Source organism: Vigna unguiculata, chromosome 3, assembly GCF_037176805.1.
Source record: "Vigna unguiculata cultivar grain cowpea cultivar isolate G323 ecotype 2 chromosome 3, ASM3717680v1, whole genome shotgun sequence".
NCBI lineage: Eukaryota > Viridiplantae > Streptophyta > Magnoliopsida > Fabales > Fabaceae > Vigna > Vigna unguiculata.
The window spans coordinates 46,480,256-46,506,124 of NC_140794.1; the positions used below are offsets into that span (position 1 = coordinate 46,480,256).

The window sequence follows — 25,869 nt, forward strand, 5'->3', positions numbered from 1 at the left end:
TGTATGATTCAATTGGATGAATATAAGTTATGAGAAGATGAGGTTAAAATGGAATTTCAAGGGAAATCCAAGTGGAATGGTAGTATGTGTAAGGATGTGAGGAATCTAAAATGGTTGGTATCCAGAAACTCCAATAATCATTCAAGCTCAGATAGAGTAGAATGGATTATGTCGTGAGGAGTAGCAGGAGGTCCTCGTCGTCGGACTTGATCAAGTCTTAGACGTGGAGGGGACTTACCCTGGGAACGGTCGGGTGAATACTCCATGTGTCCAGACTCTGCAGAGTCTGGGAACCGTTACAGGTGCAAGCCACCAAGAGCTCCAACGTCCCTTACACAATCCGGATATTGAGTCGATAAAACTATGATTGTATTATATGCTATGAATGAATTCTCTAATTGCGAAGTGTATTTATGTTGCTTCTTTCAGTTGGCTTACCCTTCTTGTTTGTGTTGTCTGCTTTTGTATTTTTTTGTCCTTTTGCTATGATCACCTGTGTTTGGTGGGAGCAGGGCAGAAACCAGGTGGAGATACCCCTCCTGAGTAGGAGTGGAGCATGGCAGGGAGTGTCCGCTGTAATTAAGTTTTGGTTGTATGTTTTGGAATGGTGTAGTTTAGCACCCTTTTCACCTTCTATTACTTTGTATGTATGTATATATATATATATATATATATATATATATATATATATATATATATATGTAGAAGTAACAGCTCGGAGGACTGTACTAGGTTCATATATTGTGTATATATGACTGTTATCCTGACTATCTGCACTGTTTGATCACGATATAATATTTTGCTTGATAGTGTGGAAAACTATTAAATGGGATGTTACATAAATTAGAAAGTTAGATTCGTGAAAGTTTGTGATTGAATTGAGTGATGTGACATATTAAAAAATATTAAATAGATAAAAAAATGAGATTACCAAAATATCCCTAATGTTAAAAGTAATATAAAATGCTATATAAATCATTTAGAATAATTTATTTAATTTATATTAATTATGTGAAATAATAAAAATATATTTATAAAAAAGTGAATAATCAAATTTATTTGGTATGAAATTAAATTTGACATTTATCAATTTAATGTTTACATGAAAAACAATTTATTTATGTTATATATATTTTTTGTTTTTAAGTCTTTGAAATATAAATTTTTTTGTTTATTTGATATGAACATATTTTTTAATTTGGTTATGTTTGTTAATATTAATATATATATATATATATAGGTAACATTTTTTAATATATTTTTTTTCTTTTCTTTCAAATTTTATAGAATTATATATTGTTTATATATTTTTAACTTTTTTTAGATGTTTATTAATAATAAAATTATATTTATTTTTACTAATAAATTAAAACTAAAATTACATATATTTATTTGTTAAAAAAATTAAAATTGATAAATATTAATAAATTAAGTAATCTAAAAATTTTAAAGTAAATAATATTTTCACTTGGCGCGTAGAAAAAAAAACATATCAAAATTGAAAGACTAGAATAAATAAAAATTATTTTTACTATTTCATTAAATGATTAACAAATAATTGAAAACAAAATTTTATTGGAAAATTTATTAACAAAATAATTTAAGATTAAAAGATAAATTTATGGACAAATTACAAAATTAAACATACAAATAGTTTTTGATATATTAAACATGACTAAAATAAATTGTAAAATTAATTTAAACACGTGTAAAAAAATGACGAGGATAAAAATGGTAATTTTGTATCCATTACCTTCTAATCTCTTGAAAAGTAGAGGGATGAAATTTTTTAGTCATCCCTCTATTCCATCCCTGCTATTCCCTTGCATCACCCATAAAAGAACAAGGTGATCACCCTTCATGCCTTCCTCTCCAATCCTCTTGAACAGTAGATCCTCTCAAAAGAATAGGACCTAACATAAAAAGCTCCTCTATATCAGTCAATAATTTATCTTATTATTGGTATGTTCTGTATTCCTGTCTTTCAAAACAAACTCGTCTTTACTGTAACTCTTAGTGGTGTCACAATATCGGTAATCATTAGACATTTAATTATGCATGTTTAAATATTTAAATATGCTATGTAATGTTATACAAATAGGAATATGTGAGATTAATTTAATTTTATTAATTTTCATTCTTTAAAAAGGTTTAAATATTTTCTTAAAATTTTAAACTTTCAAGTATGTCTTAATAATAAACAACTTTAGATAATGAGTTTATAAATTTTTCTTTATATATTTAATTTTTTCTTATTTCTATTTAATGTGAAATTTATATTCTAAGACAAGAATTTGTAAGGATATTTGGGATGTATATGCATCAATGAATTTGTAAGAATTTTATATTTAAGCATCTCCTCATTGGATGAGAGGAAAATGAGATGCAAATGATCAAATATTCATTTTGCCTTTGGCTTTGATACTCCAATCAATTGTTATTGCACGTTTTCTCTCAACTTTGTGTTAGGTCAGCTTTACAATATTAGTTGATTTAGTGATAAAAATTGAAAAGAATAACAACAAAAATTGTGACTTTTTACTAATATTTAAAAATTATAAAGTCGATTTAAAAGATTTAAAAGAAAGGGTGAAAGAGACTCTAGATTCAATTCTTTACGATAATAAAATTTTCTCTAATAATAAAATATTAACAAGTAACACTTTTCTAAAGAAGAAAAAAAAAACTTCTAATATTTTGCGAGCTAAATACATTAGATTGATTACACATAGATGTTGCAGCGTTTTCTCTCACAAATTTAATGAAGAAATTGACCCTTTAAAAGATATCACTATACTAAAAACACTTGCCTCAAAAATCTTCAGTCCGAAGTTGGTTCCAGCTCAGAAAAGCATTGCTTTTTGGTGAGGCTTGCACACAAGAAAGCATCATGACCCAGTGGATTTTAAGACACCTAAGCACAACTCAACAACCAAAATAATAGTGATTAGAAATCAGGAAAAGGACCCTACAAAACCAAAATCATTAACTTTCTTTCTCTGCTAAACACAAACATGAGGCTAAACTGCATAAGCTTGATTTTCTTTCACATCATTATCTTCATCAAATTCCTCAGTCTTTCAAGGCCACAAAAGCTACCCTGCTTGAATTTCCTGCTCTTGAAGGAGAAAGCATATCATATGCACTATTTCAGTACCCTGCAGGTACCATCAACCCTCCTCATATCCACCCCCGTGCAGCGGAGCTTCTGTTCCTTCTAAGTGCTTCTCTGCAAGTAGGTTTTGTTGACACTGCACGCACACTTTACACACAAATCCTTCAGCCCGGTGATATCTTCGTATTTCCGAAAGGGTTGATACATTATCAGTATAATCCACAATCAGTTTCGGCCACTGCTATATCAGCTTTTGGAAGTGCAAATGCAGGAACAGTTTCAATACCCCATTCTATTTTCAGTACAGGAATTCATGATGTAATCCTTGCCAAGGCTTTCAACACTGATACTAATACTGTGAAGAAGATAAGATCTGGCCTTAACAAACCGTACAATATAATGGCAAGCTAAACTTTCGTGTACCTCTTCCTTCTAGCTTCTGTATATCTGATAAATTATATATCAAGGAATCTTAAAAACCTCCATGTTTTTGTTTTTATGCTCATTCTGTTTCCTATGCTATTTTATTATTCCATGTGTTCATACCGTAAGTACAAACCACCCAACGTGCGGATCAACCAGTGTGTTTCTTAATTTCTTAAATGTTATCAGGCTATGGAGAACATGTAGTTAAGGTGATTAAATGAGGAACAAGTTGAGGTAAAAGGATGTTGAAATTCATATTGATTAGATAATCTTGTTTAAGGTATTATCTAAAACTCTAAATATTAGAAAACGAATTTAAATCTAATTTATCTTCATTCTTATAAAATTTGACATGTAAGATGACATAGTTAAGGTGACTAAAGTGAGAATTTTATCTACATATTCACATATTTTAATATATAGCGGGTTGGAACCAGCGAGCCAACCCGGCTCACCACGAGTTTGGATCGGGTTGGGTTGAAATTTGTTTACAAATTTCAATATAGATTAATTTTTGATTCGATTCATCTAGAATCCGGTTCAACCGAATTGAACCCGTGGTGAGCCGAGTTGGCTTAACCCGCAGATAAAAGGATCATACTAGTATTTTTTATTAAGTAACCCAGGTGAGCTGGATTGGCTCACCAACCCGCAAATATAAGAGTCACATTAGTGTTTTTTATTAAGTTGGACTTTACATTTAGGTCATGTTAGGTTTTTTTTTAGCCAACACATAAATAATTTGGTTTTTTTTTTTATTTTGGTTTGAATTTAGATTGTATTAAAGTTTATTTAGATTTTAATTAGAATTATAATTTAGTTTTGACTCAAAAAGAATTATATTATTTTAATTAAGTGAACCAATGAATCAACCTTGTTTAATTCGCCAACCCATGGTGGGCCGGACCGAATTTAAATTTTTTTGGCTCGCTAAAAAGTGAGCCGGATTGGGTTGACTCATTAAGTGAGTTAGGTCACACCGGATTACCCAACTCTATTTTAATATAACTATATCTATAATGACACTACTTTAAATATCTTATAAATATTTTATGAATTAATTACATTCACATCTCTTCTTTAATATAACTATATCTATAATGACCTACTTTAAATATCTTATAAATATTTTATGAATTAATTACATTCACATCTCTTCAATCTCAAAAGGGTGCAAACAAGAGACATGAGTCAAACTGGAAAAGATGAGACATGGAAGGACATACGTAGGTATGATGATAAATTGAATTTTTAACCAATCTGTATTTATTTTAATACAAATAATTGGATCATATTTTGATCCAAATCTACTTTTTAAAAAAAATTAGTTTGGATTTTTTTTATATTCAGATACAAATATAGATTAAGATTTAAATATAAATATAAATATTTTGATCAAGTTGAAAATCTAAAATCTAAATAGTAATAGTACCTGTACTTAGTGTTAGCCGGTCGGATATATATATATATATATATATATATATATATATATATATATATATATATATGTATATATATATATATATGCTTCTCCTTCAAAATTCAAAGTATATAACGAATATAGTTAGACTCAAATTAATTGAGGCTAAATCAATCCATCTATGGAAGGTTAACCCGGCTGGAATGGAATCAAATTCTGGAAGATGGGATAGAAAAAAGAGTTAATCCAAAAAAGAGTAAACGGGGCCAATATACAAGATCCATGGATGTTTTAATTAAGGACAAACCAATACTATGTAGACATTATTGGTTTTTTTGGTGCGTTTATAATATTTTTATTCCTGGCAGGGGTTTTCCCCAAATTCATTAGGCCAAATCTTATTTATACATTTATACTTAATCATAGTAGTAGGTTTGTAATCACTCAATAAAGAATTTAAACAAGATCAGTTACTGCAAAAACACAAAAACAAAAGTATGATAATAACATCGATCACGCCATCGCAATAATTAAGCTAACAAATGAGCGAAATATGCGGGCCAAACCAAACACTAAAGGACGTTAGCAAATTGCTATCAAACAAACTTTACCTGGTCACTCCTTAAAACATGGGACACTTACGTTGAAGTCTGTCCGGCAACTCTATTCAACTATGAAAGTATGCAAAAGAACACAATATTAATTCTTGAATAGTACTACAATACTATTGTATTTATGATCCCACGTTGCTTCTTATTAAAAAAATAACAAGCTGCTACACTCATTTTTGTAGCAAATAATAGCTTATTTGTTCTGCTCTCTGTTCGGAAGTGCTGAAAATGGATATGTTTTATGATATGTTCTTCATTATTGTACAATGGATAAATGTCTTGGCTTATATGCCGTCCCAAGATATGACCAAGTAAGCTGAATTGAGAGTGCCCTTTAATAAACAAGAACATGTAACAATATCCTATGTAACATGTTACATGATGGGTCCCACTAGAAGCTAGCAAAAGACATAAATATTAAGGTTGCAAGTTTTGATGTTTACCTCTGTTTGCTAGAGACTTCACCACCTGAAATTTTCTCACAACCACCTTTGGGAAACAGGAGTAGATTTGTTCGTAAGATGTCGCTGGAGTTTATCGCAGGCATTTTCTCAGCAATGGTAGTGGCCTTACTCTACTGGCTCTTCAGGAAAAAGGTCATTCCATTTCTTAAGCAACGTAAGACTTTGAAAGGTGAGTGAACAAACTAACAAATCCAAGTAATTTAAGTAGTGAACAAATCCAAGTGTTTGAAGGCTTTTACATTGTTGCTGCAGGACGGGAACATAAAAGCCTTGAACATGATGCAATATCATTGAGGTGTTTTGATTTTAAGGAACTAGAGAAAGCAACAGCAAATTTTAGCCAAGATTGCTTGCTGGGTTCTGGTGCATTTGGAAATGTCTACAAAGGAACCTTTGAGTTAGAAGGAACACTAGCCATTAAGAGAGCTCATTTTGAATCATTCACGAGTGTGGATGAATTCAGAAATGGTTAGCCTCATTCAAGATAATTCTGCCTGTTTAACTCATGTCAATTCTCATCAAAACTCTCATCATGGTTTTGAAGTTGCAACCGTGGTCGCAAATATATTGCTCCTTTTTGGTCTCCAATCATAATGCAACATCATGTATCTGCAATTTTGATAACTGCAACCACAACTGCAATTCAAAACCATGACTCCCCCAGAAAAGAAAATTCAATTTATTATTCTTGACTAGTATTTCTTTGTTCATGGCAGAAGTTAGGCTCCTTTCAGCAGTTAGGCACAGGAATCTTATTGGTCTGGTTGGATATTGTGAAGAACCAGGTGACTATGACTGACAAAAATTCCCTCTTGATTGTGTAGTAAAAGTTGATGTTCTTAACATCGTGATGATATTTATGGTAAAAGCACATTGCTTTGGTAGTTTATATTCCTTGACAGTACTCAGTGTTGTGAGGGAGTTATTCCCACACAATTTTTTGCTAACTTGGCCTAATTATTGTTAGAATAATAGTTAGAATACAAGATGAAGGGGTGAAAGTTAAGGAGCATTATTCTTATACTGTCATTTAGTCTTTAAATTGAAAAGTCATTAAGGACTTTGGGTTACTTTACTGTCCATACTGCATTAAATCATGTAACATAAGTGTCAAATACGATAAAATGTCTTGTATTTTCTCTAGTCACCTCTATGTTTCTAACAATCATGTCTTGGTCAGAACAAGATGGAGCCAAAATACTGGTCTATGAATATGTTCCAAACGGTTCACTGCTTGAGTACATCATGGGTAAGTTTTCTGTTTATCCTTCTTAAACAACACAATAGTCAAGGATTTTCTTTCAGTTCTAACGTGTTTCTTAACTTGAACATCGTATCAGAAGTACAGAAGACAGATAGAATTAAAACATAGACCAAATTTGATTAAAAGCTTCTACTGTTTATTCGGAAACCACAAATGCATGGCTAAGAATATTAGCTTTATGTAGGAAGCAGAATGAGCTTAACTTGGAGGCGAAGAGTGAAAATAGCAATAGGAGCAGCAAGAGGTTTATCCTTTAAATAAATAATAGTCCCCAGTTGATTTAACAAGAAATCCTTGAATTAACTAAGAATTGCTTTGTTGGTACCTTTTACAGGCATAGCTTATTTGCATGAAGGTGTGAAACCAAGCATAATCCACCGTGACATAAAACCAAGTAACATCCTATTAGGGGAAGGTTTTGAGGCTAAGGTTTCGGATTTTGGGTTAGTAAAATCAGGTCCAACTGGTGATCAGTCACATGTGAGCAGCCAGATTAAAGGGACACCAGGGTACCTTGACCCTGCCTATTGTTCAAGCTTTCATTTGACCAAATTCAGTGATGTTTATAGCTTTGGTGTCATACTTTTGCAACTTGTTTCAGCTAGACCTGTGGTGGATTCCACTGAAAAACAAAGCAATCAACATATCATTGACTGGGTAAGCAAGCAATGCATAATGCCCTTAATCTTCCAATGCAAAGTTTTGTTATTATTGTATCATCATAGTTCATTACTCATTACAACAGATTGGTACATCATGATGCAGGCAAGGCCAAGCATAGAAAAGGGAAGTGTTGAAGAAATCATAGATGCAAATCTACTATGTCAGAGTGAACCCTGCAATATGGAAGTTATGCTGAAGATGGGGCAACTTGGTTTAAGATGTGTGGTTGAAGAACCAAAACATCGCCCAACAATGACTCAGGTGTGTCAAGAACTTGAGCGAGCCCTCAGCTCAGCTGATAGCTTCAACAGCAACAAACAGTTTTCAAAGGGATTCTTTACACCAATTGGCTTATCCCAGCAATCTCCCAAGTCTGAGACTCGGGGATCAGTTGAATCAAATGATTATTCACAGAGCTTTGTTAGTATTGATGGTGTTGGATTTCAGAAATTCCATGTTGATATGGATAGTTTCTCCTTTAAGAGCACTAACTTAAGGTGCCTAGAAAATAATAGTATTAGTATTGACATGAATAGAATGTAATGGTACCAGGTTTTGTATTCATAACAATTTGGAAAGACTGAGATTTCTTCAACAGAATGACAAAAACTCATCACTCTTTTCCTATATTGTCTCATCATTGGTCCAATTGGTAAACACAGAGATGTTCATTCAAATCTCGTTGTCAACGTACGTCTATATGTATCCGTGGATCCAGTTCAGAGGTCTGGAAGTAACTCTCTTTTTACATGTATATATTTGATAGTTCTTTTTCTCTCTCACTGCTACCTTACCAGAAAATTTTAATAAATAAAATAAATGTTAAAAACTACAAGAAATTAAAGAGACAGACAACTTCTAATTTTGCAACTTTAGACGTTTGTAGAAGTTCAGATATTTTAACTTTTCTATAATAACATTATGTGTTTCTAAAAATTTTGCAATATTTTTCATCTGTAAAAATATTATAAACTATTTATTCAGCGCATTATAGAAAATTTTGAAATATGTTAGCTATGTATAGATACTTTGAGGCTCTCCGTAACTTAAAACATTACAACCATAAATCTTTTATTTTTAATACTTTTATTTATTTTTTTTTTTTACATTAACTCTTTAAAATATATGTCCTTTTAATACTTAATATTTGATTGTTATGTTTTTTTTTACAAAGTAATTTAACTATTATTTAAAACTTAAATTGTGAATACTTAACCACTTATTAGGAGCTCTTTACTTACGATTGCGACAAGAGCCCAATTTATTTTTCTATCCAGATATTCTTTTACTTCTCTTAAGTCGTATCATACAACGCATTCTTCACCTTAAATTCAAGTCAAGATTAATGCAATTATCAAATTCGATAATAGAAAATCACAATAAGAAAACATTATAAATTATGAAAAATAAAAGATACACAAACATAATGTTACAGAAACATTTGATACTTGAATATAAAATTGCAAAGATAGCATAGTCATCACTTCCGTACCTAGAACTAGATCCAAAATCCATATTCACCATCCTTTTTGTATCAGACATAACCCAAAAGAAATAAGGATAACAAGCAATATGAACTTTGGATACTTATTTAGTTTTCCCATTGAGTGCGATAAACTAACTATGCATTCAAAGGAGTGCACGAACAACTTACAGAAATCACTCCCCATTGGATGAGAAAAATATGAGATGCAACATGATTGCCTCTTAATGATCAAATATTGAAGGTTACCTTTGGCTTTGGTACTCTACTTCCATGATGCTTTACTCACGCAAGCTACATACCCCAAGTCACTTGTTACATTGTACTAAATGAGCGAAAGTTTTTTCAATCTCTGTTAAATTGGATATACAATCTGGTGGTTACCAGAGCTCAATGTCTGCTAAGGATACAACACTACATACAAGCATAACAGATCATACAGCCAGCTTCATCAACCTGAACTAAGTTTCCATCGGTGCAGCACAGGGAGCCAAAGTTCTAGAAGGAAGGGGAACACCACCTCCTCTCACCGATAAAGGAGGACCTCTTACTGAGCTGGCTCTGCTGACAAGATTGGAGTCAAGAAATACAACTACAACTGTGATGTCATCGTGGAAATGCCTGCGGACACCACGATCAATTTTTTTCAAATCAGAGTACCTCATTTCTCTCTTTTTAGCTGCTTCCTGCAAAGCAACTTTGATGAGCCTTCGAGCAATTCCCTGCAAAACATAAACCAGGTAATGCCAGCATCTATCTTTCAATCTTTGGTTCTACTATCAAGTGTTTGAATCTCTTAAGATATCCTCTTTCATTCAAAATTGTGCATTGTAAGTAATTTAAGTCGCAGCTTTTGTTCATATACAAAATGCATCCTATCGATTTTAAAATCCAAGACTGCAAGCAGTAGCATTTACATGAGAGCAAGTTGGCATGATCGTAATCTAAATGAAAACAGCGATGACATAATAGTGCATGGAAACCATGGTAAGAAAATCAAGCACTAAATGCTCCAACAGAGTACATGAATCAACTATTTGAAACTTAATGAAATAATTAGGGGCATGTAAGTTATGACTGGACAAAATCACAGTAACTAAGGAATGAAAACATAAAACAAAATAGAAACGACCATATTGTACATTTATCTTACATTGTGTGGGTTGTTTTGAACTATATCAACGGCATCTTGATTGCTAAGGTGTTCCCAAAGACCATCAGAAGCAAATATGAGAAATTGATCATGCGATTGAAGTTCATGAACAGAAATTGATGGGTCGGAGCTCAAAATTGGCCTCTTAAAACCATCCCGTACACGAAACTTGGCATACAGTGGTTCCTTGTTGAATTCAGCCTTTTTTAGGTATACATCGCCAATGGATCTAGAAATCTGCAACATAAAAATTTCATAACTAAGTTGTATTACACATGATAAGTATATGGTAATGTTTGGTCTAGCTCTTCTCATTATAAGAAGAAAATACGCAAACACATTTTCCAGAAATCTCTTACAAGATCAAGTAGCTTAATTTTATAAAGGAAAAGGAAAACAAGTAGCATTTTAATTGCATGATCAGGTGGGCAGCTTTGGTGTAAGCTGTTTGTACACTGCACGGAATTCCCTAAAATAGGCAGCCTTTCGTCTGCTTATTTATTGTAGAGATTTCGAAGGTTGATAGTTTTTTTTCTACAGAAAAAAATAAAAAGTATTTTTGAAACGTTCACTTGCTATATTTTTGTTTATTGCACTGCAGTATGATTCTAGAATTTTAGCAATAACTACATTCTCCACAACTTTATGCAATGAGATTATTCTGTTCACGGATATTTCCAATGTGTTCCTAGGTCAGACTTGTGTTGATTCAAGACTTGTGGACAAGTATTTGATGGATCAACACATGCAATGAGGATAAATTCCTGGGCTTAGTTTAGTTTTCTATTTGTTGTAGTACGAGTTGGTTTGATGATCAATCTTGTTTAGTCATAAATTGCCCATGATAGAAATATTAATTGGAAGTGTGATCACAGCTTCTTAACACCTAAACAGAACCAAGCACATTTTGTGTCTTAGTATGTTAATCTGTTCTTTATCATTTCGAAAAGCTAAGAAGATTCGTTTAAATAATTAAATTGAGTTTTAAGATATTAAATCAAGTATCTTATTTTGTTTCAATCGATTAAACTTAATATCAATTCATTAAATTGTCCTTGTTAAAAACCTAGAATAGGAGAGAAATAATTTAATGATTAATAATCGATTAAATCAGAAAAGTAATTGATTAATATTTGAAATAATCTTATTTACCTTTTAGGACATGACTTCACTTCAAGACAATTTTTTTCAAGGATACTCAGGACAAAACTTGAGAGATAATTTTTTTGTTTACAGAATCAACAAGTTAGTAATCATTGTGTTGTGGAGTCTTTCATCTCAAGATAAATAAGTCATCAACACCAACTCGTGTAGCTAAATCTTATCAGTTACAAATTCAAGAAATCAGCAGAAGTTGACCTTAAATTTTTGCTTTTATCTTTGAAGGTTTTGTAATTATCAAGATAGGGTGTCTCAAGGTTCTCGTAGCAAGCTTCTACAAAGAGGGTTATCAACTCATCTCGTAGAGCTCAAGAGATTTGGATGTCATTGTTTCTTTTTGTGAACATTGAAAATTAGTGTGAACTAGTGTATATTCTTACTTTTATCCCATCTCATCTTAAAATTACTGCAACCAATAGAATTGAAAATTCATTCATTGCGTAATTACATATTAGATAGGAGAGCTGTTATAGGAGAGCTGTTGAAGGCTACTAGATCTTAATATAGACAATGCTTATTTTTTAACGAAAACGTTTGCAAGAATTTGAAAAAAGGGTTGAAATCTTGTTTCAAATCTAGCTACACAGCAGGCAGCAGCAGAATAGTGATGATATCAGGTCAAGGAGGATGATAGAACTCTAACACCAAGTTGAAATTACAGGGGGTTCGTTTGATATAAAAGAAGAGACAAAAAAGTATATATCCAATTGATATTCATATGACATGATAGGTTAGTGGTCCCTCCTGCTTTATCTTATCCAACAACCATAAAATTGATTTTTTTTTTTAAACTGGCAGAATTCTATCAAAATTTTGATGATTTTTTAAAGTTTTGTAGCATTAATTTATTAGGGGGTCGGGGAGAATCAACAATCCCTAATTATATTACTAGCCTAAGTGAAGTGTTCGTGTAGCACAAGCCCTGCCAAGAACATACTAATATAACAAAACTCAGTAACACAATATATATTGTAACATACTATATATATATATATATATATATATATATATATAGACACACACACATATAAGTGTACAGGCAATATTTCTACCAAAAGAAGATCATAGGTGATGCTTTCATTTCTTAGCTACTGTAATACTATGACAATTCTTCATACCAGTGAATGGGCTGCACATGGCTACCATATAAACTATGATTAAAACAAAGCATATTACTTCAACCTCTCATTTAATTGGTTAAAATTTCAAGAACATTTTTAAGTCCTAGCAAAAAAGGAAAAAAAAAAAACTACTCGTACCTTTAATTTATAAATAATTTAATATCCTAACTAATCTAGTAAAAATAGATTCATTCGCATAGAGGAAAATATATTATTAGTGCTTATACCTCAATAAAAATAATTTAACTAATGAAAGGATATGCTTATACCCAAAGATTAAAATCTATTTTTCCAGTTATTACATGATTTAGGGTATTGCCTTTAGGTAAATCAACTTTTCAATCTCATCTGTAAATTAAAAATGCATTTTAAAAAAACAAAGAAAAATGACTTAAAATGTTATTAAAAAATGAGACCATAACTCGTACACAGGACAGCAAAGCCTATGCAATAGGACCAACTGTGAAGAGTCAGTCTACATATTGCATAATCCAAAAACTTACAAAGAGTCATCATAATCACAGATGACACAATTTAGATATGCATATCTAAAAAGGTACAGGAAAAATGCAATGTATTATTAATAAGTCACATCAGTTTTTTAATAGACCGCAGACAATAAATTAAATTTTCATTTAAAAAACAAAAGGATGGAAGAATTTGGGAAATAAACCGCAGGCAATTAAATAAACTGCAGGCAATTATTAATAAGTCACATCAGTTTTTTAATAGACCGCAGGCAATTAAATTTTTAATTGCCTTGTTTTATAAAATAAAAATAAAAATAAAAATAAACTAATCACCAAGATTCACATGTGAAACTTACCTGTATGAGACCCTTCACCCGCCATACGTTGTGCTTTAGAACCACAATTTTTGAGTCATCAGGATGCAAAGAATGCATCTCCTGTCTCACAGATTCTATGCCCACATTATGCTCAGACGAAAGCTGGATGGCCAAAACTTCCCCAGTCGCTCTGACAACCCGCCCAAGCACAGCACGGGAATCACCAAGGTTAGCAATGTAGAGGATACCACCACAAATCACACCAACCAAACAACAAGATCCCACCGCAGCAATTTGGGGATTCATAGGCCACTGTTTGGTAACCACTGACAAAAAACCTTCTTCGGTGGCTTGGTATGCCTTCCGAATAACCTCCACTGACATGGACTTCTGCTCGGACGCAAATCCTTAAAAAATATGCACAGGTCAACACAAATGTTCACAAGCAACATTGAGTAATGACTTGAACTGAAAGGACAAAACTTATACACACTTTTACTGTTCTCCAATTAAAATTAGATTTTCACCTCCGAAATTTGCATAATCCTTTTAGTGCAAACTTTTATTACGCATATTATCAAGGTGAACCTCTAATTCTATTTGGAGAAAAACAAGAACACCACCAACAGAACATTTTATCTAAGTTTTGTCCAAACAGAAATTCATAGATGCTCCGAGAGCAAGACAATATTCTTGCTTCATGCTATTGAAAATGTATCACATCAATTTATGGGGCCATCAACATCACCACTTTAACTACATTCTATCTGCTATATCCAACAATCTGATGAGATACACATTCAACGGCGTTGAGCACCTGTGAATCTGACTAAAAAATGGAGAGTGAGCATAAAAACTAAAAACCATTACGTTTAAGATGTTGGAAAAGATGATCACAAACGAAGCGCGATGTCTCAGGTCCACCGTGGCCATCATACACACCAACAAAGGTACCATAAGGGCCAGTCTCAAGCAAGCTAAGAGGACCAGACTCAATCTGGCTCTGATCCTCAAGCAAGTTGTTGGCCTGAACAACAGCCATTGAGTATTCACCAAACAAGTGCTGCCCGGCATCCTTGTACCACAGCAGCCCGTCCTTCCGCCCCGTAACCTCGGAACCCTTGCCGTCGGAGGATCTTCGCCGCCAGCAGGCAGTCAGAAAGTCCATCAACCTTGATAGCATCCCTCATTTCACCCCAAAACAACCTCCAATTCCTTCACATCCACAAACGGATGCTCCAATCCCACCCCCCACAAACCCTGCCTCACCTATGTTATATAAATAATATTAAAAATAACAAATAACAACAACAATAATAATATATCTATGCTATGGCTACCACTGAATTTCAAACCCAAACATCAAAATCCGAGAAATTCAACCGCTGAATTTCACAGGAACCCCCTGGAAACACAAATACAAGAAACATAAGTGAGCAATAAAGAAGAAAGAAGTGAATAAAGAAATAAAAAAATAAAAGAAGAGCATAGAGTTGTCGGAAAGAGCAGTACTAGGTTACAGAGCGAAGAGAGGAACGGTTATGTGATGCAAGAACGATAGATCTACAGATCGAAGAAAGCGAAGTGTGTGGTGATAGGGTTTTGTGGTGAGTTGACGCGTTTTCTGGTTTGGGGTGGTGATGATGTAGAATAGAGGATAGAGAAAGGAGAAAGGTTGGGATAATTGAAAGGGGAAAAGGGCTTAATGATGAGTGATCGGTGGTGGGAGTGAGTGAAGGATGATGAGTGACCTCAAACTCAAAACACTTTCCTTTTCTTTCTTTCTTCTATTATCTACTCTGCTCTTTCTCGACACACACCGAAGAAAAAGGGTAATCCACACCAACTAACTCTCCCTGAATTTTGTGAATATTACACACCCGTCAATTTCTCCCCATTTTTTTCATTTACTTCTGCTTTTTCTTTAAGCCAGTTTAATTACCCATCATCACCAAAAACTAATTAATCACATCATTAAGTTTATGCTGACTTTTACCTTTGCAAATACACCATATTCAAATCTCACTGCTACAAACAATCAATATTTATTTCTTCACCAATTATCATATATCACTTAATTAATAAATAATATGATAATTAGATTAAATAGTATAATATAAGAAAATGGAATTGGTGAAAGAAAAGAAATCAAATAAATACATTGCTTACTTTATTTTAAAAAAATCAAGGAGAAAATTAACAAATTTTATAACACAAAATAACAAAAAAAAAAATAGAAGCTGACGTTTTAAAAATATATTTTAAATGACGTGTCAATAAATGTTATAAATTACAATAAAAAGTTTGTTAATTATTAAATACATTAAATAATAGTAGAAAATGTTATAAACTAGATGAAAGTGTGGGACGGTTCTGTTGTTGGAATAAAGACATATGTCTCATCAAAATATTAATAAATGTGATCTAGAAAAACTAAGCCGTAGAATATTTTTTGTATTTATTTCTTTGATAACTTTTATACATATCATATATATATATATATAGAGAGTTGTATAAGAGATGCTAATAATAAAATATTATAATTACATGTGAATTATTTAATATACAAAATTTTCTTTCGTGACCGTCAAAAAGATTTTTTAATTTGAATTTAAAATAAATTAGAACCAGAGAATATTTTCATATTCATTTAGGATCTATTATATTATAAAGTGATCTTTGAGTGAAGAGATTTTTAGTGAGAAAAAGAAAAAAGTACCTATTATCTTTTCATATTCATCTAGTAAATGTGATTCCTGGGAATCAGGAATTAGGTTATGAAGCGTAGTGACGTAATTAACTTTTTTGTTAAGTAAAGTATCTTTAAATGTGTATATGAATTCTTATTGTCTTTCATAAACATGGATTTTTATAAAACAAATATACATATTAATAAAGAAAACATATAATAAATTTTAATAATAAATAAGTCAATGTTATATAAAAAAATGTAGAGAAAAAATTTCATACGTGTGATGAGAATATTTCAAAATTAAATTAAACTTTTTAAAAAAGATAAAATAAAACTAACACAAATCAGTTCTAAAAGATAAAAGAAAATATGATGATTTAACCAATAATAAAAAATTGCGTATCCTCTTGTAAGGTGGATCTAACATTATAAACAACAAAAACAGAAGATCATAAAGTAAAAATAGTGAAGAAAACGGAAAGTTTCATGCGTGGCCATCTTCTTCCCGTTTCCTTCTCTTGTTTCCCGTCAATTTTCCTCTGAACCCTAACCCTGACCAAACCCAAAGCTTTAAGCACTCTCCATTCGATCCCTTCCTTAAGCGCAACACCAAGATAATCCATTCTCAATTATACTCATTTCCCAGCAAAACCCTACCGAATTTAGATTCCTCGAACTCTGATTTCCGATGGGAGGAGACCCCCTCCCTCTGCCGCCGTCATCCTCCGGCGATGACGGCGACCCTTTCGGCACCTGGTACGGCAACATCGACTACCTCCTAAACATCTCAGCGATCGGCTCCGCGTGCTGCCTCCTGATCTTCCTCTTCGTCAAGCTACGCAGCGACCACCGCCGCATACCGGGGCCCGCCGCCCTCGCCTCCAAGCTCCTCGCCGTCTGGCACGCCACCGGCCGCGAAATCGCCCGCCACTGCGGCGCTGACGCCGCGCAGTTCCTTCTCATCGAGGGCGGCAGCTGCGCCCTCCTCCTCTCTCTCGCTGTGCTCGCTGTCACCGTCCTCCTCCCGCTCAACCTCTCCGCTGGCACCGCCGTCATCGACGACGGCTTCTCCAGAACCACGATCACGAACATAGAGAAGGGCTCCTCTCTTCTCTGGATTCACTTCCTTTTCGCCGTTGTCGTGGTGTTTTTGGTTCACTTCGGGATTTCGGCCACCGAGGAGCGGTTGAGGATTACGAGGTTCAGGGACGGATACGGTAATTTGAGTGATCCTACCTCGAATTCCACTGCAATATTCACTATTATGGTTCAGGGTTTGCCGAAAATTATAGCCGCTGACAGGGTAGTGTTGCACGAGTATTTTCAGTATAGGTATCCGGGGAAGGTTTATAAGGTTATTGCCCCAATGGACTTGTGTGCTTTAGATGATTTAGCCAATGAATTGTTGCGTGTGAGGGATGAGATTTCGTGGCTGGTGGCCAGGATGGACTCTCGGCTTTTGCCGGACGATGAGCGTGACGGTGGTGTTTCCGAAACCGGATTGTGGGGTTCGATGGTTTGTTGTTGGAAATGGTTGAAGGGTTTTTGTGTTGATTTTATGGGGAGGTTTGGTTATAGTGATGAGGAGAGGTTGAGAAAGTTGCAGGAGCTGAGGGCTGAGTTGGAGAGTGAGTTGGCTGATTATAAAGAAGGGCGTGCTCCTGGTGCTGGTGTTGCGTTTGTTATGTTCAGGGATGTGTATACTGCTAATAAGGCTGTTCAGGATTTTCAGAATGAGAAGAGGAGGAGAATTGGAAAGTTCTTTTCTGTTATGGAATTGCGGTTGCGGCGGAACCAGTGGAAGGTTGAGAGGGCACCCTTGGCCACTGACATTTACTGGAAGAACATGGGGACGCCGAGGATGTCGCTGAAGTTGCGGCGGGTGTTTGTGAACACCTGTTTGTTGTTAATGCTTTTGTTCTTCAGCTCACCCCTAGCGGTGATCACTGCTGCTAAGAGTGCTGGGAGGATTATCAATGCTGAAGCTATGGATAATGCGCAGCTGTGGTTGGCTTGGGTGCAAAGCTCTAGCTGGCTAGCAAGTATTATATTTCAGTTTTTACCCAACGTGATCATATTTGTTAGCATGTACATAGTGATCCCTTCTGCTCTTTCGTATCTCTCGAAGTTTGAACGGCATTTGACAGTGTCTGGGGAACAAAGGGCTGCACTGTTGAAGATGGTTTGCTTCTTCCTTGTGAATCTCATTCTCTTGAGGGGTTTGGTGGAATCGTCGTTAGAGAGTACCATCTTGAAGATGGGTCGTTGCTATTTGGATGGAGAAGACTGCAAGAGGATCGAGCAGTATATGAGTGCATCTTTTCTGTCCAAGTCATGCCTTTCCTCGCTTGCATTTCTGATTACAAGCACTTTCTTGGGGATTTCTTATGATCTGTTGGCACCCATTCCTTGGATTAAAAGAAACCTTCAGAAGTTTCGGAAGAATGACATGCTTCAATTGGTGCCAGAACAAAGTGAAGAATACCCGTTAGAACATCAGGACATAGATAGTAGTCTTCAGAGACCACTAATGCACGACAATGCTTATGACATTGCCAATGGGGATAATGTTGAGGGACAAGATCTTTTTGTTTATCCAATTACTGGAAGCTCACCTGCTCCCAAACAGACATTTGATTTTGCACAGTATTATGCCTTTAATTTGACAATTTTTGCCCTGACTCTGGTATATTGCTCATTTAATCCCCTTGTGGTCCCTGTTGGTGCTGTATATTTTGGGTATAGATATGTGGTTGACAAGTACAATTTTCTGTTTGTCTATCGAGTTCGTGGCTTCCCTGCCGGCAATGATGGTAGATTAATGGATACTGTAATATGCATCATGCGTTTCTGTGTTGATCTATTCCTACTTGCCATGCTCCTATTCTTCTCAGCTCGAGGGGACTCCACAAAGTTGCAAGCTATCTTCACTCTTGGGTTATTAGTCATGTATAAATTACTGCCTTCAAGTAATGATAGTATACAACCAACACTTTTGGAGGGCATTCAAACAGTTGACCACGTTGTTGATAGTAGGCCCATTGATTATGAGGTATATTCACAGCCCAGGTTTGATTGGGATACCTCCCAAAGGTAACTCGGACTTTGATATGCATTGCTTCATGTCATATAAAGATGTCTCTCTTCCCAAACCGGTACGTAACTTAGAAAAAAAAAAAAAATAGTGGTGAGGGATGGGGACAAAGGGCACGCATGGATAGGAAGAAATGGGAAGAGGTTTCTGGTAACTGCTGTTCATAATTTGTTGTAACACTCATTGATCACTCTTCATTCTTCTCCTACCACTTCTTGCCTAATTCCAAAGCTTGGCCTGGATGTTAATATCTGGAATGTACCATATTTTTTTTGTGAAGTTAGTAGCTTTCTAGTTTCTGCAAATTTGAGTTTGTGATATGATACCATTTTTAGAAAGTAGGTCTCCAAAATAATAGGAAATTTTATGGGAATGTCATGTTGGTTAGGGCAAGTGGTTCTGGTCCCATTACCAACGCCTACTTGCTAACAAAATGAAAGCGAAAGCCAAATAATGCCTCATTTTTTATGAAGTATTTTTAATAGCTTGGTATAATTTAGATAACAGACTCATTCACATTGTTTACTGTTACGTTCTTTTTTATATTGAATTAACGGGTTTTTTGTGTATCATTTTTTCCTAATTCGTCCAATATTTTCTATGAGCACAATAGAGAACTATCCAAGTTTTCAAAACCGATTGGTAATTGAATGTTCGCATAAAAAATAATCAAAGTTTAGCAGTTTAACTGTGTTTAAATTAGTATTGACAAAAGTTACTATTATTTTTTTTTCATATATTATTATTGTCTATAACAATATATCTATAAATAGTTATATTTTTTTACCCAGGTCACATATTTATATTTATATTTATCGAATCGATTCATTTTTCTATTTATATAATTAAATCGATTTGGTGTAAATAATAGTTGATAGTTGATTTTGTGAGGGGAGTGAATCAATTCGGTTTATTTTCAAAATTTATTATGGACTTTCTTTTTAATTTTTAACTTTCATTCGAAAATTTATTTATAGATTTCATGGTTCACAACTAAAGGGTTAAATGACTATTTTTGTGTCTGAGTTTCTCTTCATTTCTTCGTATTTTTCATGTGATTTTTTAGAAGGGTTATTCACAAATCAACGCTTACAAATCACTCTAAATTAGCACTCTAAATTAGTTTATCTAAACAATGTTGACATTCACTTTTCTTTTCACACATCAACGGTACCCTTTCGAATCCAAACACAATATTATGATTCACTTTTCTTTTCACATTAACTATACTCTTTCGAATCCAAACACTACATTATGATGTATTTGGATTAGGGAGTTGATTTGAAGAGTCAGAGAAATGATTGTATTATTGTTTAGATCAAGGGATATATTGTGTAATTTAAGTATATTTGAGATAAAAGTTTGTGTATGGTGTGATGGGTATAATAAATTAAAATTTTTCTTTTAATAAATAAAGGTATTTTATTACTATTTTACCCTTTAGAATAAATATGGTATAATTCTAAATTATAAAGGGAAAAATCATTTCAAAATTAAATTCAAGGCTTAATTATGTTTTGGATGCATAATAAATTTGGTAACTTTTAGTTGTGTCCCTATTAAATTGTTGTGGTCTATCAAGTCCTATAAAATTCTAAACTTTTCACTTGAGGCCCTGCAATTAGAGATCTTTTTGTTACCCATGTGACTGTGATAGTTATCTTCTACTCCGATTAAAAATCGTCACATAATACATCATTGCAACCTACCATAATGTTGAGGATCTCTCTCAAGGATTTACCGTTGTATTTACCTAAAATTATTCTTAAAGCTAATAAAAATTATAAATTTATAAAATACAAAATTAAAAAATTAAAAATATATAAATTATAAAATTATAAAATTATGAAATATAAAATATAAAATATATAATTTTATGATTTTCAAAATTTATAATTTTATGATTTTCAAAATTTATGATTTTATTATTTTATAAATTTATATTTTTACAATTTTTATAATCTTATAAATTTATAATTTATATTTCAAAAAATTTTAGGTTTATATTTTATAAATTTATAATGTTAGGTAAATACAACAACAAATCCTTAAAAAATCTTCTAGTTTACAATGATACATTATGCAATGATATTTAAGCAGAGTGATAATGTAAATTGTCACGTCAGATTGATAATAGAAAAAAAATATACCAGTAGGTACTCAATTAAAAAAATTTGAAATTTTATGAATTTACCACAAAAATTTAATAGAGAAAAAATTGAAAGTTCTAAAATTTATAAGATTGAAATCATAATTAAACTTTTTAAATTCAACTATAGTAATTTAACAATGTGTATGGCAACTTTTCGTTTTTTTTTTACTTAACTTTATACAACAACTCCACTGAACTTCATATTACATATAATTAAATATTTCAATTTAATTCTAATAAAATACAAAGGTTATTAAAGCTTAATATGAATTTTTACTTTTCCCTTTTATTTAAGTCAAGTTAAAATGAAATTACAAATTCATTGTAAATGAGTTCTGCATTTCGTAAATTTGAATTCAATATTGTATTATAAGTATGAATCTTAATTATTAAACGGGGACATTTTTATGAGTTACTTTCCTTTTTATTAAGGGACATTCTTCTATTCTTCTACACATTGATTATTTGATAATGAACAATGATATTTTGACTCTTATTTTTTGTATTTTCATCCTTTAATCCTTAATCTTTGATGTGGTTTAGTATAGGTCTAATTAATATACTACGGTCTTTTACTATAAAAATATCAATTACTCATACTAAGTCAGATCAAAAAATAAAAAATGAAAATCAAAAAAATAAGAATCATAATGAGAGTCATAATATAATTTTCCTTCCATAATATCCAAGATTTTTTAAATGCATTTGTTAGTTTTAATGTCATATTACTTTTTATTTAGTTGTAAATGTTAATAAATTGTATTAATTAAGTTAAAGATGTATTTATTGTTTAGTTAAAATAAATTTAAGGACTATTATAAGCCTAAAGCAATCTTAACCTCCTGCATTACAAATAAAAATACACGATTCGATACAGACAATGACCTGCTCCACACTTTCAAATACCCAACCATTATCCTAAAAATTTGTTTCTAATATTTCTTTTATCTCTATTTATAAACATATTTTTTAACTGTTTTCTCTTTCAAGCTCTATGTCTCATATTTATTCTAAACTAATAATTTTTAAGAAATTATCATTAAGTTAAAAAAATTTGTATAATAATATAAACTATTTACTATAAATTAAAAATATAATTCATAGACTAAAAAATATTTATTTATCATAAACTATAGTTATACGAAACTAAAATTTATTTTGTACGACACATGCCAAATACTAATTAAAACGCGTTTAATAATTTAATTTGTGATTGAAAAAGGAAGGTTGCATTTAAATGTTTTGATTGTTAACTTTTGTTTAAGCCACTAATTATTTCTATACAAACTAGACATTTATTAATGAAATAAAAAAATAGTTATAATGAAAATATAACTAGTTACATTAAATGCATAAACATGCTAAGTGATACATGTCTACCCTATATGAGAAAACTGTAAACTCTTGAATTGTACTAAAATAAATACAATATATATATATATATATATATATATATATATATTGTATTTATTTTAGTACAATTCAAGAGTTTACAGTTTTCTCATATATATATATATGCATTTTAGTAATTTATGAGAGAAAATGAATGGTTTTAAGTATGATGTTGCAAATAAATGTCATAGTCAAAGAATGATGCTATATTCACTAAGAACCAAACAAGTGCAAATTTCTTCATACTTGAGCATGTTTTGAATCTGAATTCATTCTATTATGGCTCCACTCGTCTCTTATTTGTGACATGGAACTTTCTCTCTGAAATGTGTGGCTATACTTTCGATGTAACTGATACTCTCACTATAACCAATTCAACAAGAGGATAAATAGGTTGAATAGCGAGTCACAGGTCATGATTTGCTCTTTTCTTTCACTTCTAACTTCCATTGTTCTTCATCACTTAGGTAAGAACATGCATCATCATCATCAACCAGTGAAAAGCAACCTTGCTGATTTAGGCACACAAAGAAAAAGGGTTGAATCACAACCCCTTTGTCCAAAGCCCAGAAAGGTCTCACCTTCCATACCTGAATTCCTCAAGCCAATTAAGTGTAATAAACACAGGTTTGATTCACTTTCATGATAAAAAGAATACCAACAACACGTTATTTAATGTTTTCTTTACAACATATTATTCTCTCTTTCTCTACATGTAGATTGACACATATGGCATGAATAATTTGATGCTGATTTTTCCTTCGTTTTGTTTTTCTTTTGATCTGTTATTCTTCTCACCAGTCATTCAAATATCAATAATGGAAGCGAAGTTCTCGATATGATCTCCGAAAAGGTTTGGATTTTCTAAAATCAATGGAAAAATAAGTGATTGGTGTGAAAAATTAGATCACATATACAGCGTTATGATGGTGGTTAGTGAATGTTGTTAATGCAGAATCCAGATGCAAGGGAATTCCTATGCAATGGATGCTTGCCATGTTGTTATTCTGGCTCTCCTCCACGCAGAACAGAAAATCCATTGGTTCATGATGTGCAGTTTCTTCACCAAGTTGAAGTTGTTTCACCATTAGCACGAACCAAACTCTCGGATAAATTTGGTTTCATCTCTGCTTCCCCCATGTGAATCACAAAAGATGGGAAGAAAAGTAGCCATGGGAGATAAGGTTTTACACAAATTTTCATAGTGTAGAAGTAACTTTTAACGGAATGATGTAGGTAAGGATAATTAGACTCTAAGTACATGTTCTTAATGTTGAATATGTAAATAGTTATTGTTTCAAAATTATCAGGTTTGAGGTATTATTCACTTTGAGACTTGAGGTTCCACAACATGTTTCAAAAGATAAGGAAGGAAAGGATATTTAAATTATCCTTTACCTTGACTTATAAGTAGTATGAGACATGTTCTGGGCTCATATCTTTTGAGATAAATATTTTTAGAGTCAATTATCATATCCAAAGTATCCTAAGACAAATGGACAATGATATTTTGACAACTAAATTTTGACAATTTTTTCTTACAACTTGAGGTGACATCTTCTAAATAGTTTTGAAATATAAAAAATAAAAAAGTGAAAAATCACTTAGAAAATATCACCTCAAATTATAAAAGAAAGTTTTCAAAATTTAACTATTAATAAATTATTTTCCAAAATAAAATCATGATGGAACTTCAAACTCTTCAAATAGATAATACCTCATGTCGTATTGATCTAGTATCTATCTCATCAAAAGATTGAAACAATTATTATATAGTCTAAGAGAAGAGAAGTAATGTAAATAACAAATCTTGTTGTGTAAGCCATCATGGCAATCTGGTGATTTAGTTAAATACACCATACACATAGATTTAGGTAGGTTTTATTAGGAGTATTATTTTGTAAGTTGCTATTGTTTTATTAAATTTTTAATATATCCTTTTATATTATGTTTGCAAGTATTAATGTTTTTTTTAGGAATGAATTTGAGAAAATAAAAAAATTGAAATAAAATGAAAATAAGATTATTTAAATTAAGAAAATGACGATAAAAAAATTATAAAAAAATAGTGAAAATTATAAAAGTTTGTAAATAATTTTATTGATGTATATAAAAAAAATTTAACAAACAAAAGTCGTAAGATATTCAATTATTTTTTAATAAAAATTATTATTATTATTCTTTATTTTATTATTTTTATAATCTATACTAATGTAATAATTATTGTATCGATGAGTATATTTTATATAAGAATCAGATAATTATATATATATATATATATATATTAAGATTTCAAAATTATCCTTCGTTGATGATTATTCGTTAATGATTATTGAGAATTGTTTCTCCATAACCATTTTTATCATGAATAAATTATATACTTTAAATAATTATTCTCTTGTGATTGGATACGTAAATCAGAGATGACATTATCTAGTTATGATAAAATTGTTATTTTCTTTTGTATTTTTATGCTGTTCTTATGTTTTTTTAAGAATTTTATTATAAATGAGTTTATTGATATATATTTCTTTGATGCAGTGTACTTATTTGATTTCTCATTTCAATAGTTTTTAAACATTAGGGATAACACAATGAGTTAGGTCTGACGAGTTAGTTTCCCAACCTATCAGAAAAAATGTGAGTTAGGTCAGGATATTGAACTTGTTAACCAATACCAATCAAATTCGTTTGGCCCATCAGTTCGTTGACTTGCAGGACTGGTTGGTTACGAGTTGACTTATAACCCGTAAGTGATAGAGAAAGTGGGTTGGCCCGTCTGGGTTTGGAAGAATTAAAAAAAAAGATATGCATCATTAGTCTTTCTCTTACTCACTCATCACTCATCTCTCAATCACGATTCACTCATCT

The 25,869-nt window shown here is 32.2% G+C and overlaps 5 protein-coding genes across 5 annotated transcripts; 4 read left to right on the forward strand and 1 right to left on the reverse strand.

Moving 5' to 3' along the window:
• Positions 1-2,995: 2,995 nt before the first annotated feature.
• LOC114175457 (germin-like protein 9-3) lies at positions 2,996-3,676 on the forward strand (the record flags this gene model as incomplete). The annotated part of the gene is made up of 1 exon (XM_028060215.2): positions 2,996-3,676. A coding segment is annotated over one exon (531 nt), but the record flags the coding sequence as incomplete, so codon positions are not given.
• Positions 3,677-5,984: 2,308 nt separating this feature from the next.
• LOC114176617 (putative serine/threonine-protein kinase PBL7) lies at positions 5,985-8,761 on the forward strand. The gene is made up of 7 exons (XM_028061712.2): positions 5,985-6,205; positions 6,289-6,504; positions 6,753-6,821; positions 7,217-7,285; positions 7,485-7,544; positions 7,635-7,957; positions 8,066-8,761. Exons 1-7 carry the CDS (start codon positions 6,094-6,096, stop codon positions 8,504-8,506), a joined length of 1,290 nt encoding a protein of 429 aa, XP_027917513.1. The 5' UTR covers positions 5,985-6,093; the 3' UTR covers positions 8,507-8,761.
• An 852-nt stretch (positions 8,762-9,613) lies between these two features.
• On the reverse strand, positions 9,614-15,502 carry LOC114176618 (putative protein phosphatase 2C 46). The gene is made up of 5 exons (XM_085670936.1): positions 15,181-15,502; positions 14,539-15,073; positions 13,708-14,075; positions 10,600-10,836; positions 9,614-10,168 (listed from the first exon to the last, which is right to left on the reverse strand). The coding sequence occupies exons 2-5, from the start codon at positions 14,849-14,851 to the stop codon at positions 9,908-9,910; spliced, it is 1,179 nt and encodes a 392-aa protein (XP_085527062.1). The 5' UTR covers positions 14,852-15,073; positions 15,181-15,502; the 3' UTR covers positions 9,614-9,907.
• A 1,303-nt stretch (positions 15,503-16,805) lies between these two features.
• LOC114177989 (early-responsive to dehydration stress protein (ERD4)) lies at positions 16,806-19,733 on the forward strand. The gene has a single exon (XM_028063633.2). The coding sequence runs from the start codon at positions 17,049-17,051 to the stop codon at positions 19,455-19,457; it is 2,409 nt and encodes an 802-aa protein (XP_027919434.1). The 5' UTR covers positions 16,806-17,048; the 3' UTR covers positions 19,458-19,733.
• A 3,573-nt stretch (positions 19,734-23,306) lies between these two features.
• On the forward strand, positions 23,307-24,897 carry LOC146887909 (uncharacterized). Its single transcript, XM_085670593.1, has 3 exons — positions 23,307-23,625; positions 23,800-23,851; positions 23,954-24,897. Exons 1-3 carry the CDS (start codon positions 23,414-23,416, stop codon positions 24,140-24,142), a joined length of 453 nt encoding a protein of 150 aa, XP_085526719.1. The 5' UTR covers positions 23,307-23,413; the 3' UTR covers positions 24,143-24,897.
• Positions 24,898-25,869: the final 972 nt, after the last annotated feature.

Coding starts and splice junctions, on each gene's coding strand:
- LOC114176617 (XM_028061712.2), top strand. CDS start 6,094: ATGTCGCTGGAGTTTATCGCAGGCATTTTCTCAGCAATGGTAGTGGCC. Junction 7,286..7,484: donor ACTGCTTGAGTACATCATGG/GTAAGTTTTCTG, acceptor AGCTTTATGTAG/GAAGCAGAATGAGCTTAACT. Junction 7,958..8,065: donor ATCAACATATCATTGACTGG/GTAAGCAAGCAA, acceptor ATCATGATGCAG/GCAAGGCCAAGCATAGAAAA.
- LOC114176618 (XM_085670936.1), bottom strand. CDS start 14,851: ATGCTATCAAGGTTGATGGACTTTCTGACTGCCTGCTGGCGGCGAAGA. Junction 10,837..13,707: donor GGGTGAAGGGTCTCATACAG/GTAAGTTTCACA, acceptor TTTATGTTGCAG/ATTTCTAGATCCATTGGCGA. Junction 10,169..10,599: donor TTCAAAACAACCCACACAAT/GTAAGATAAATG, acceptor TATGTTTTGCAG/GGAATTGCTCGAAGGCTCAT.
- LOC114177989 (XM_028063633.2), top strand. CDS start 17,049: ATGGGAGGAGACCCCCTCCCTCTGCCGCCGTCATCCTCCGGCGATGAC.
- LOC146887909 (XM_085670593.1), top strand. CDS start 23,414: ATGATTTGCTCTTTTCTTTCACTTCTAACTTCCATTGTTCTTCATCAC. Junction 23,626..23,799: donor ATTAAGTGTAATAAACACAG/GTTTGATTCACT, acceptor TCTTCTCACCAG/TCATTCAAATATCAATAATG. Junction 23,852..23,953: donor TCGATATGATCTCCGAAAAG/GTTTGGATTTTC, acceptor TTGTTAATGCAG/AATCCAGATGCAAGGGAATT.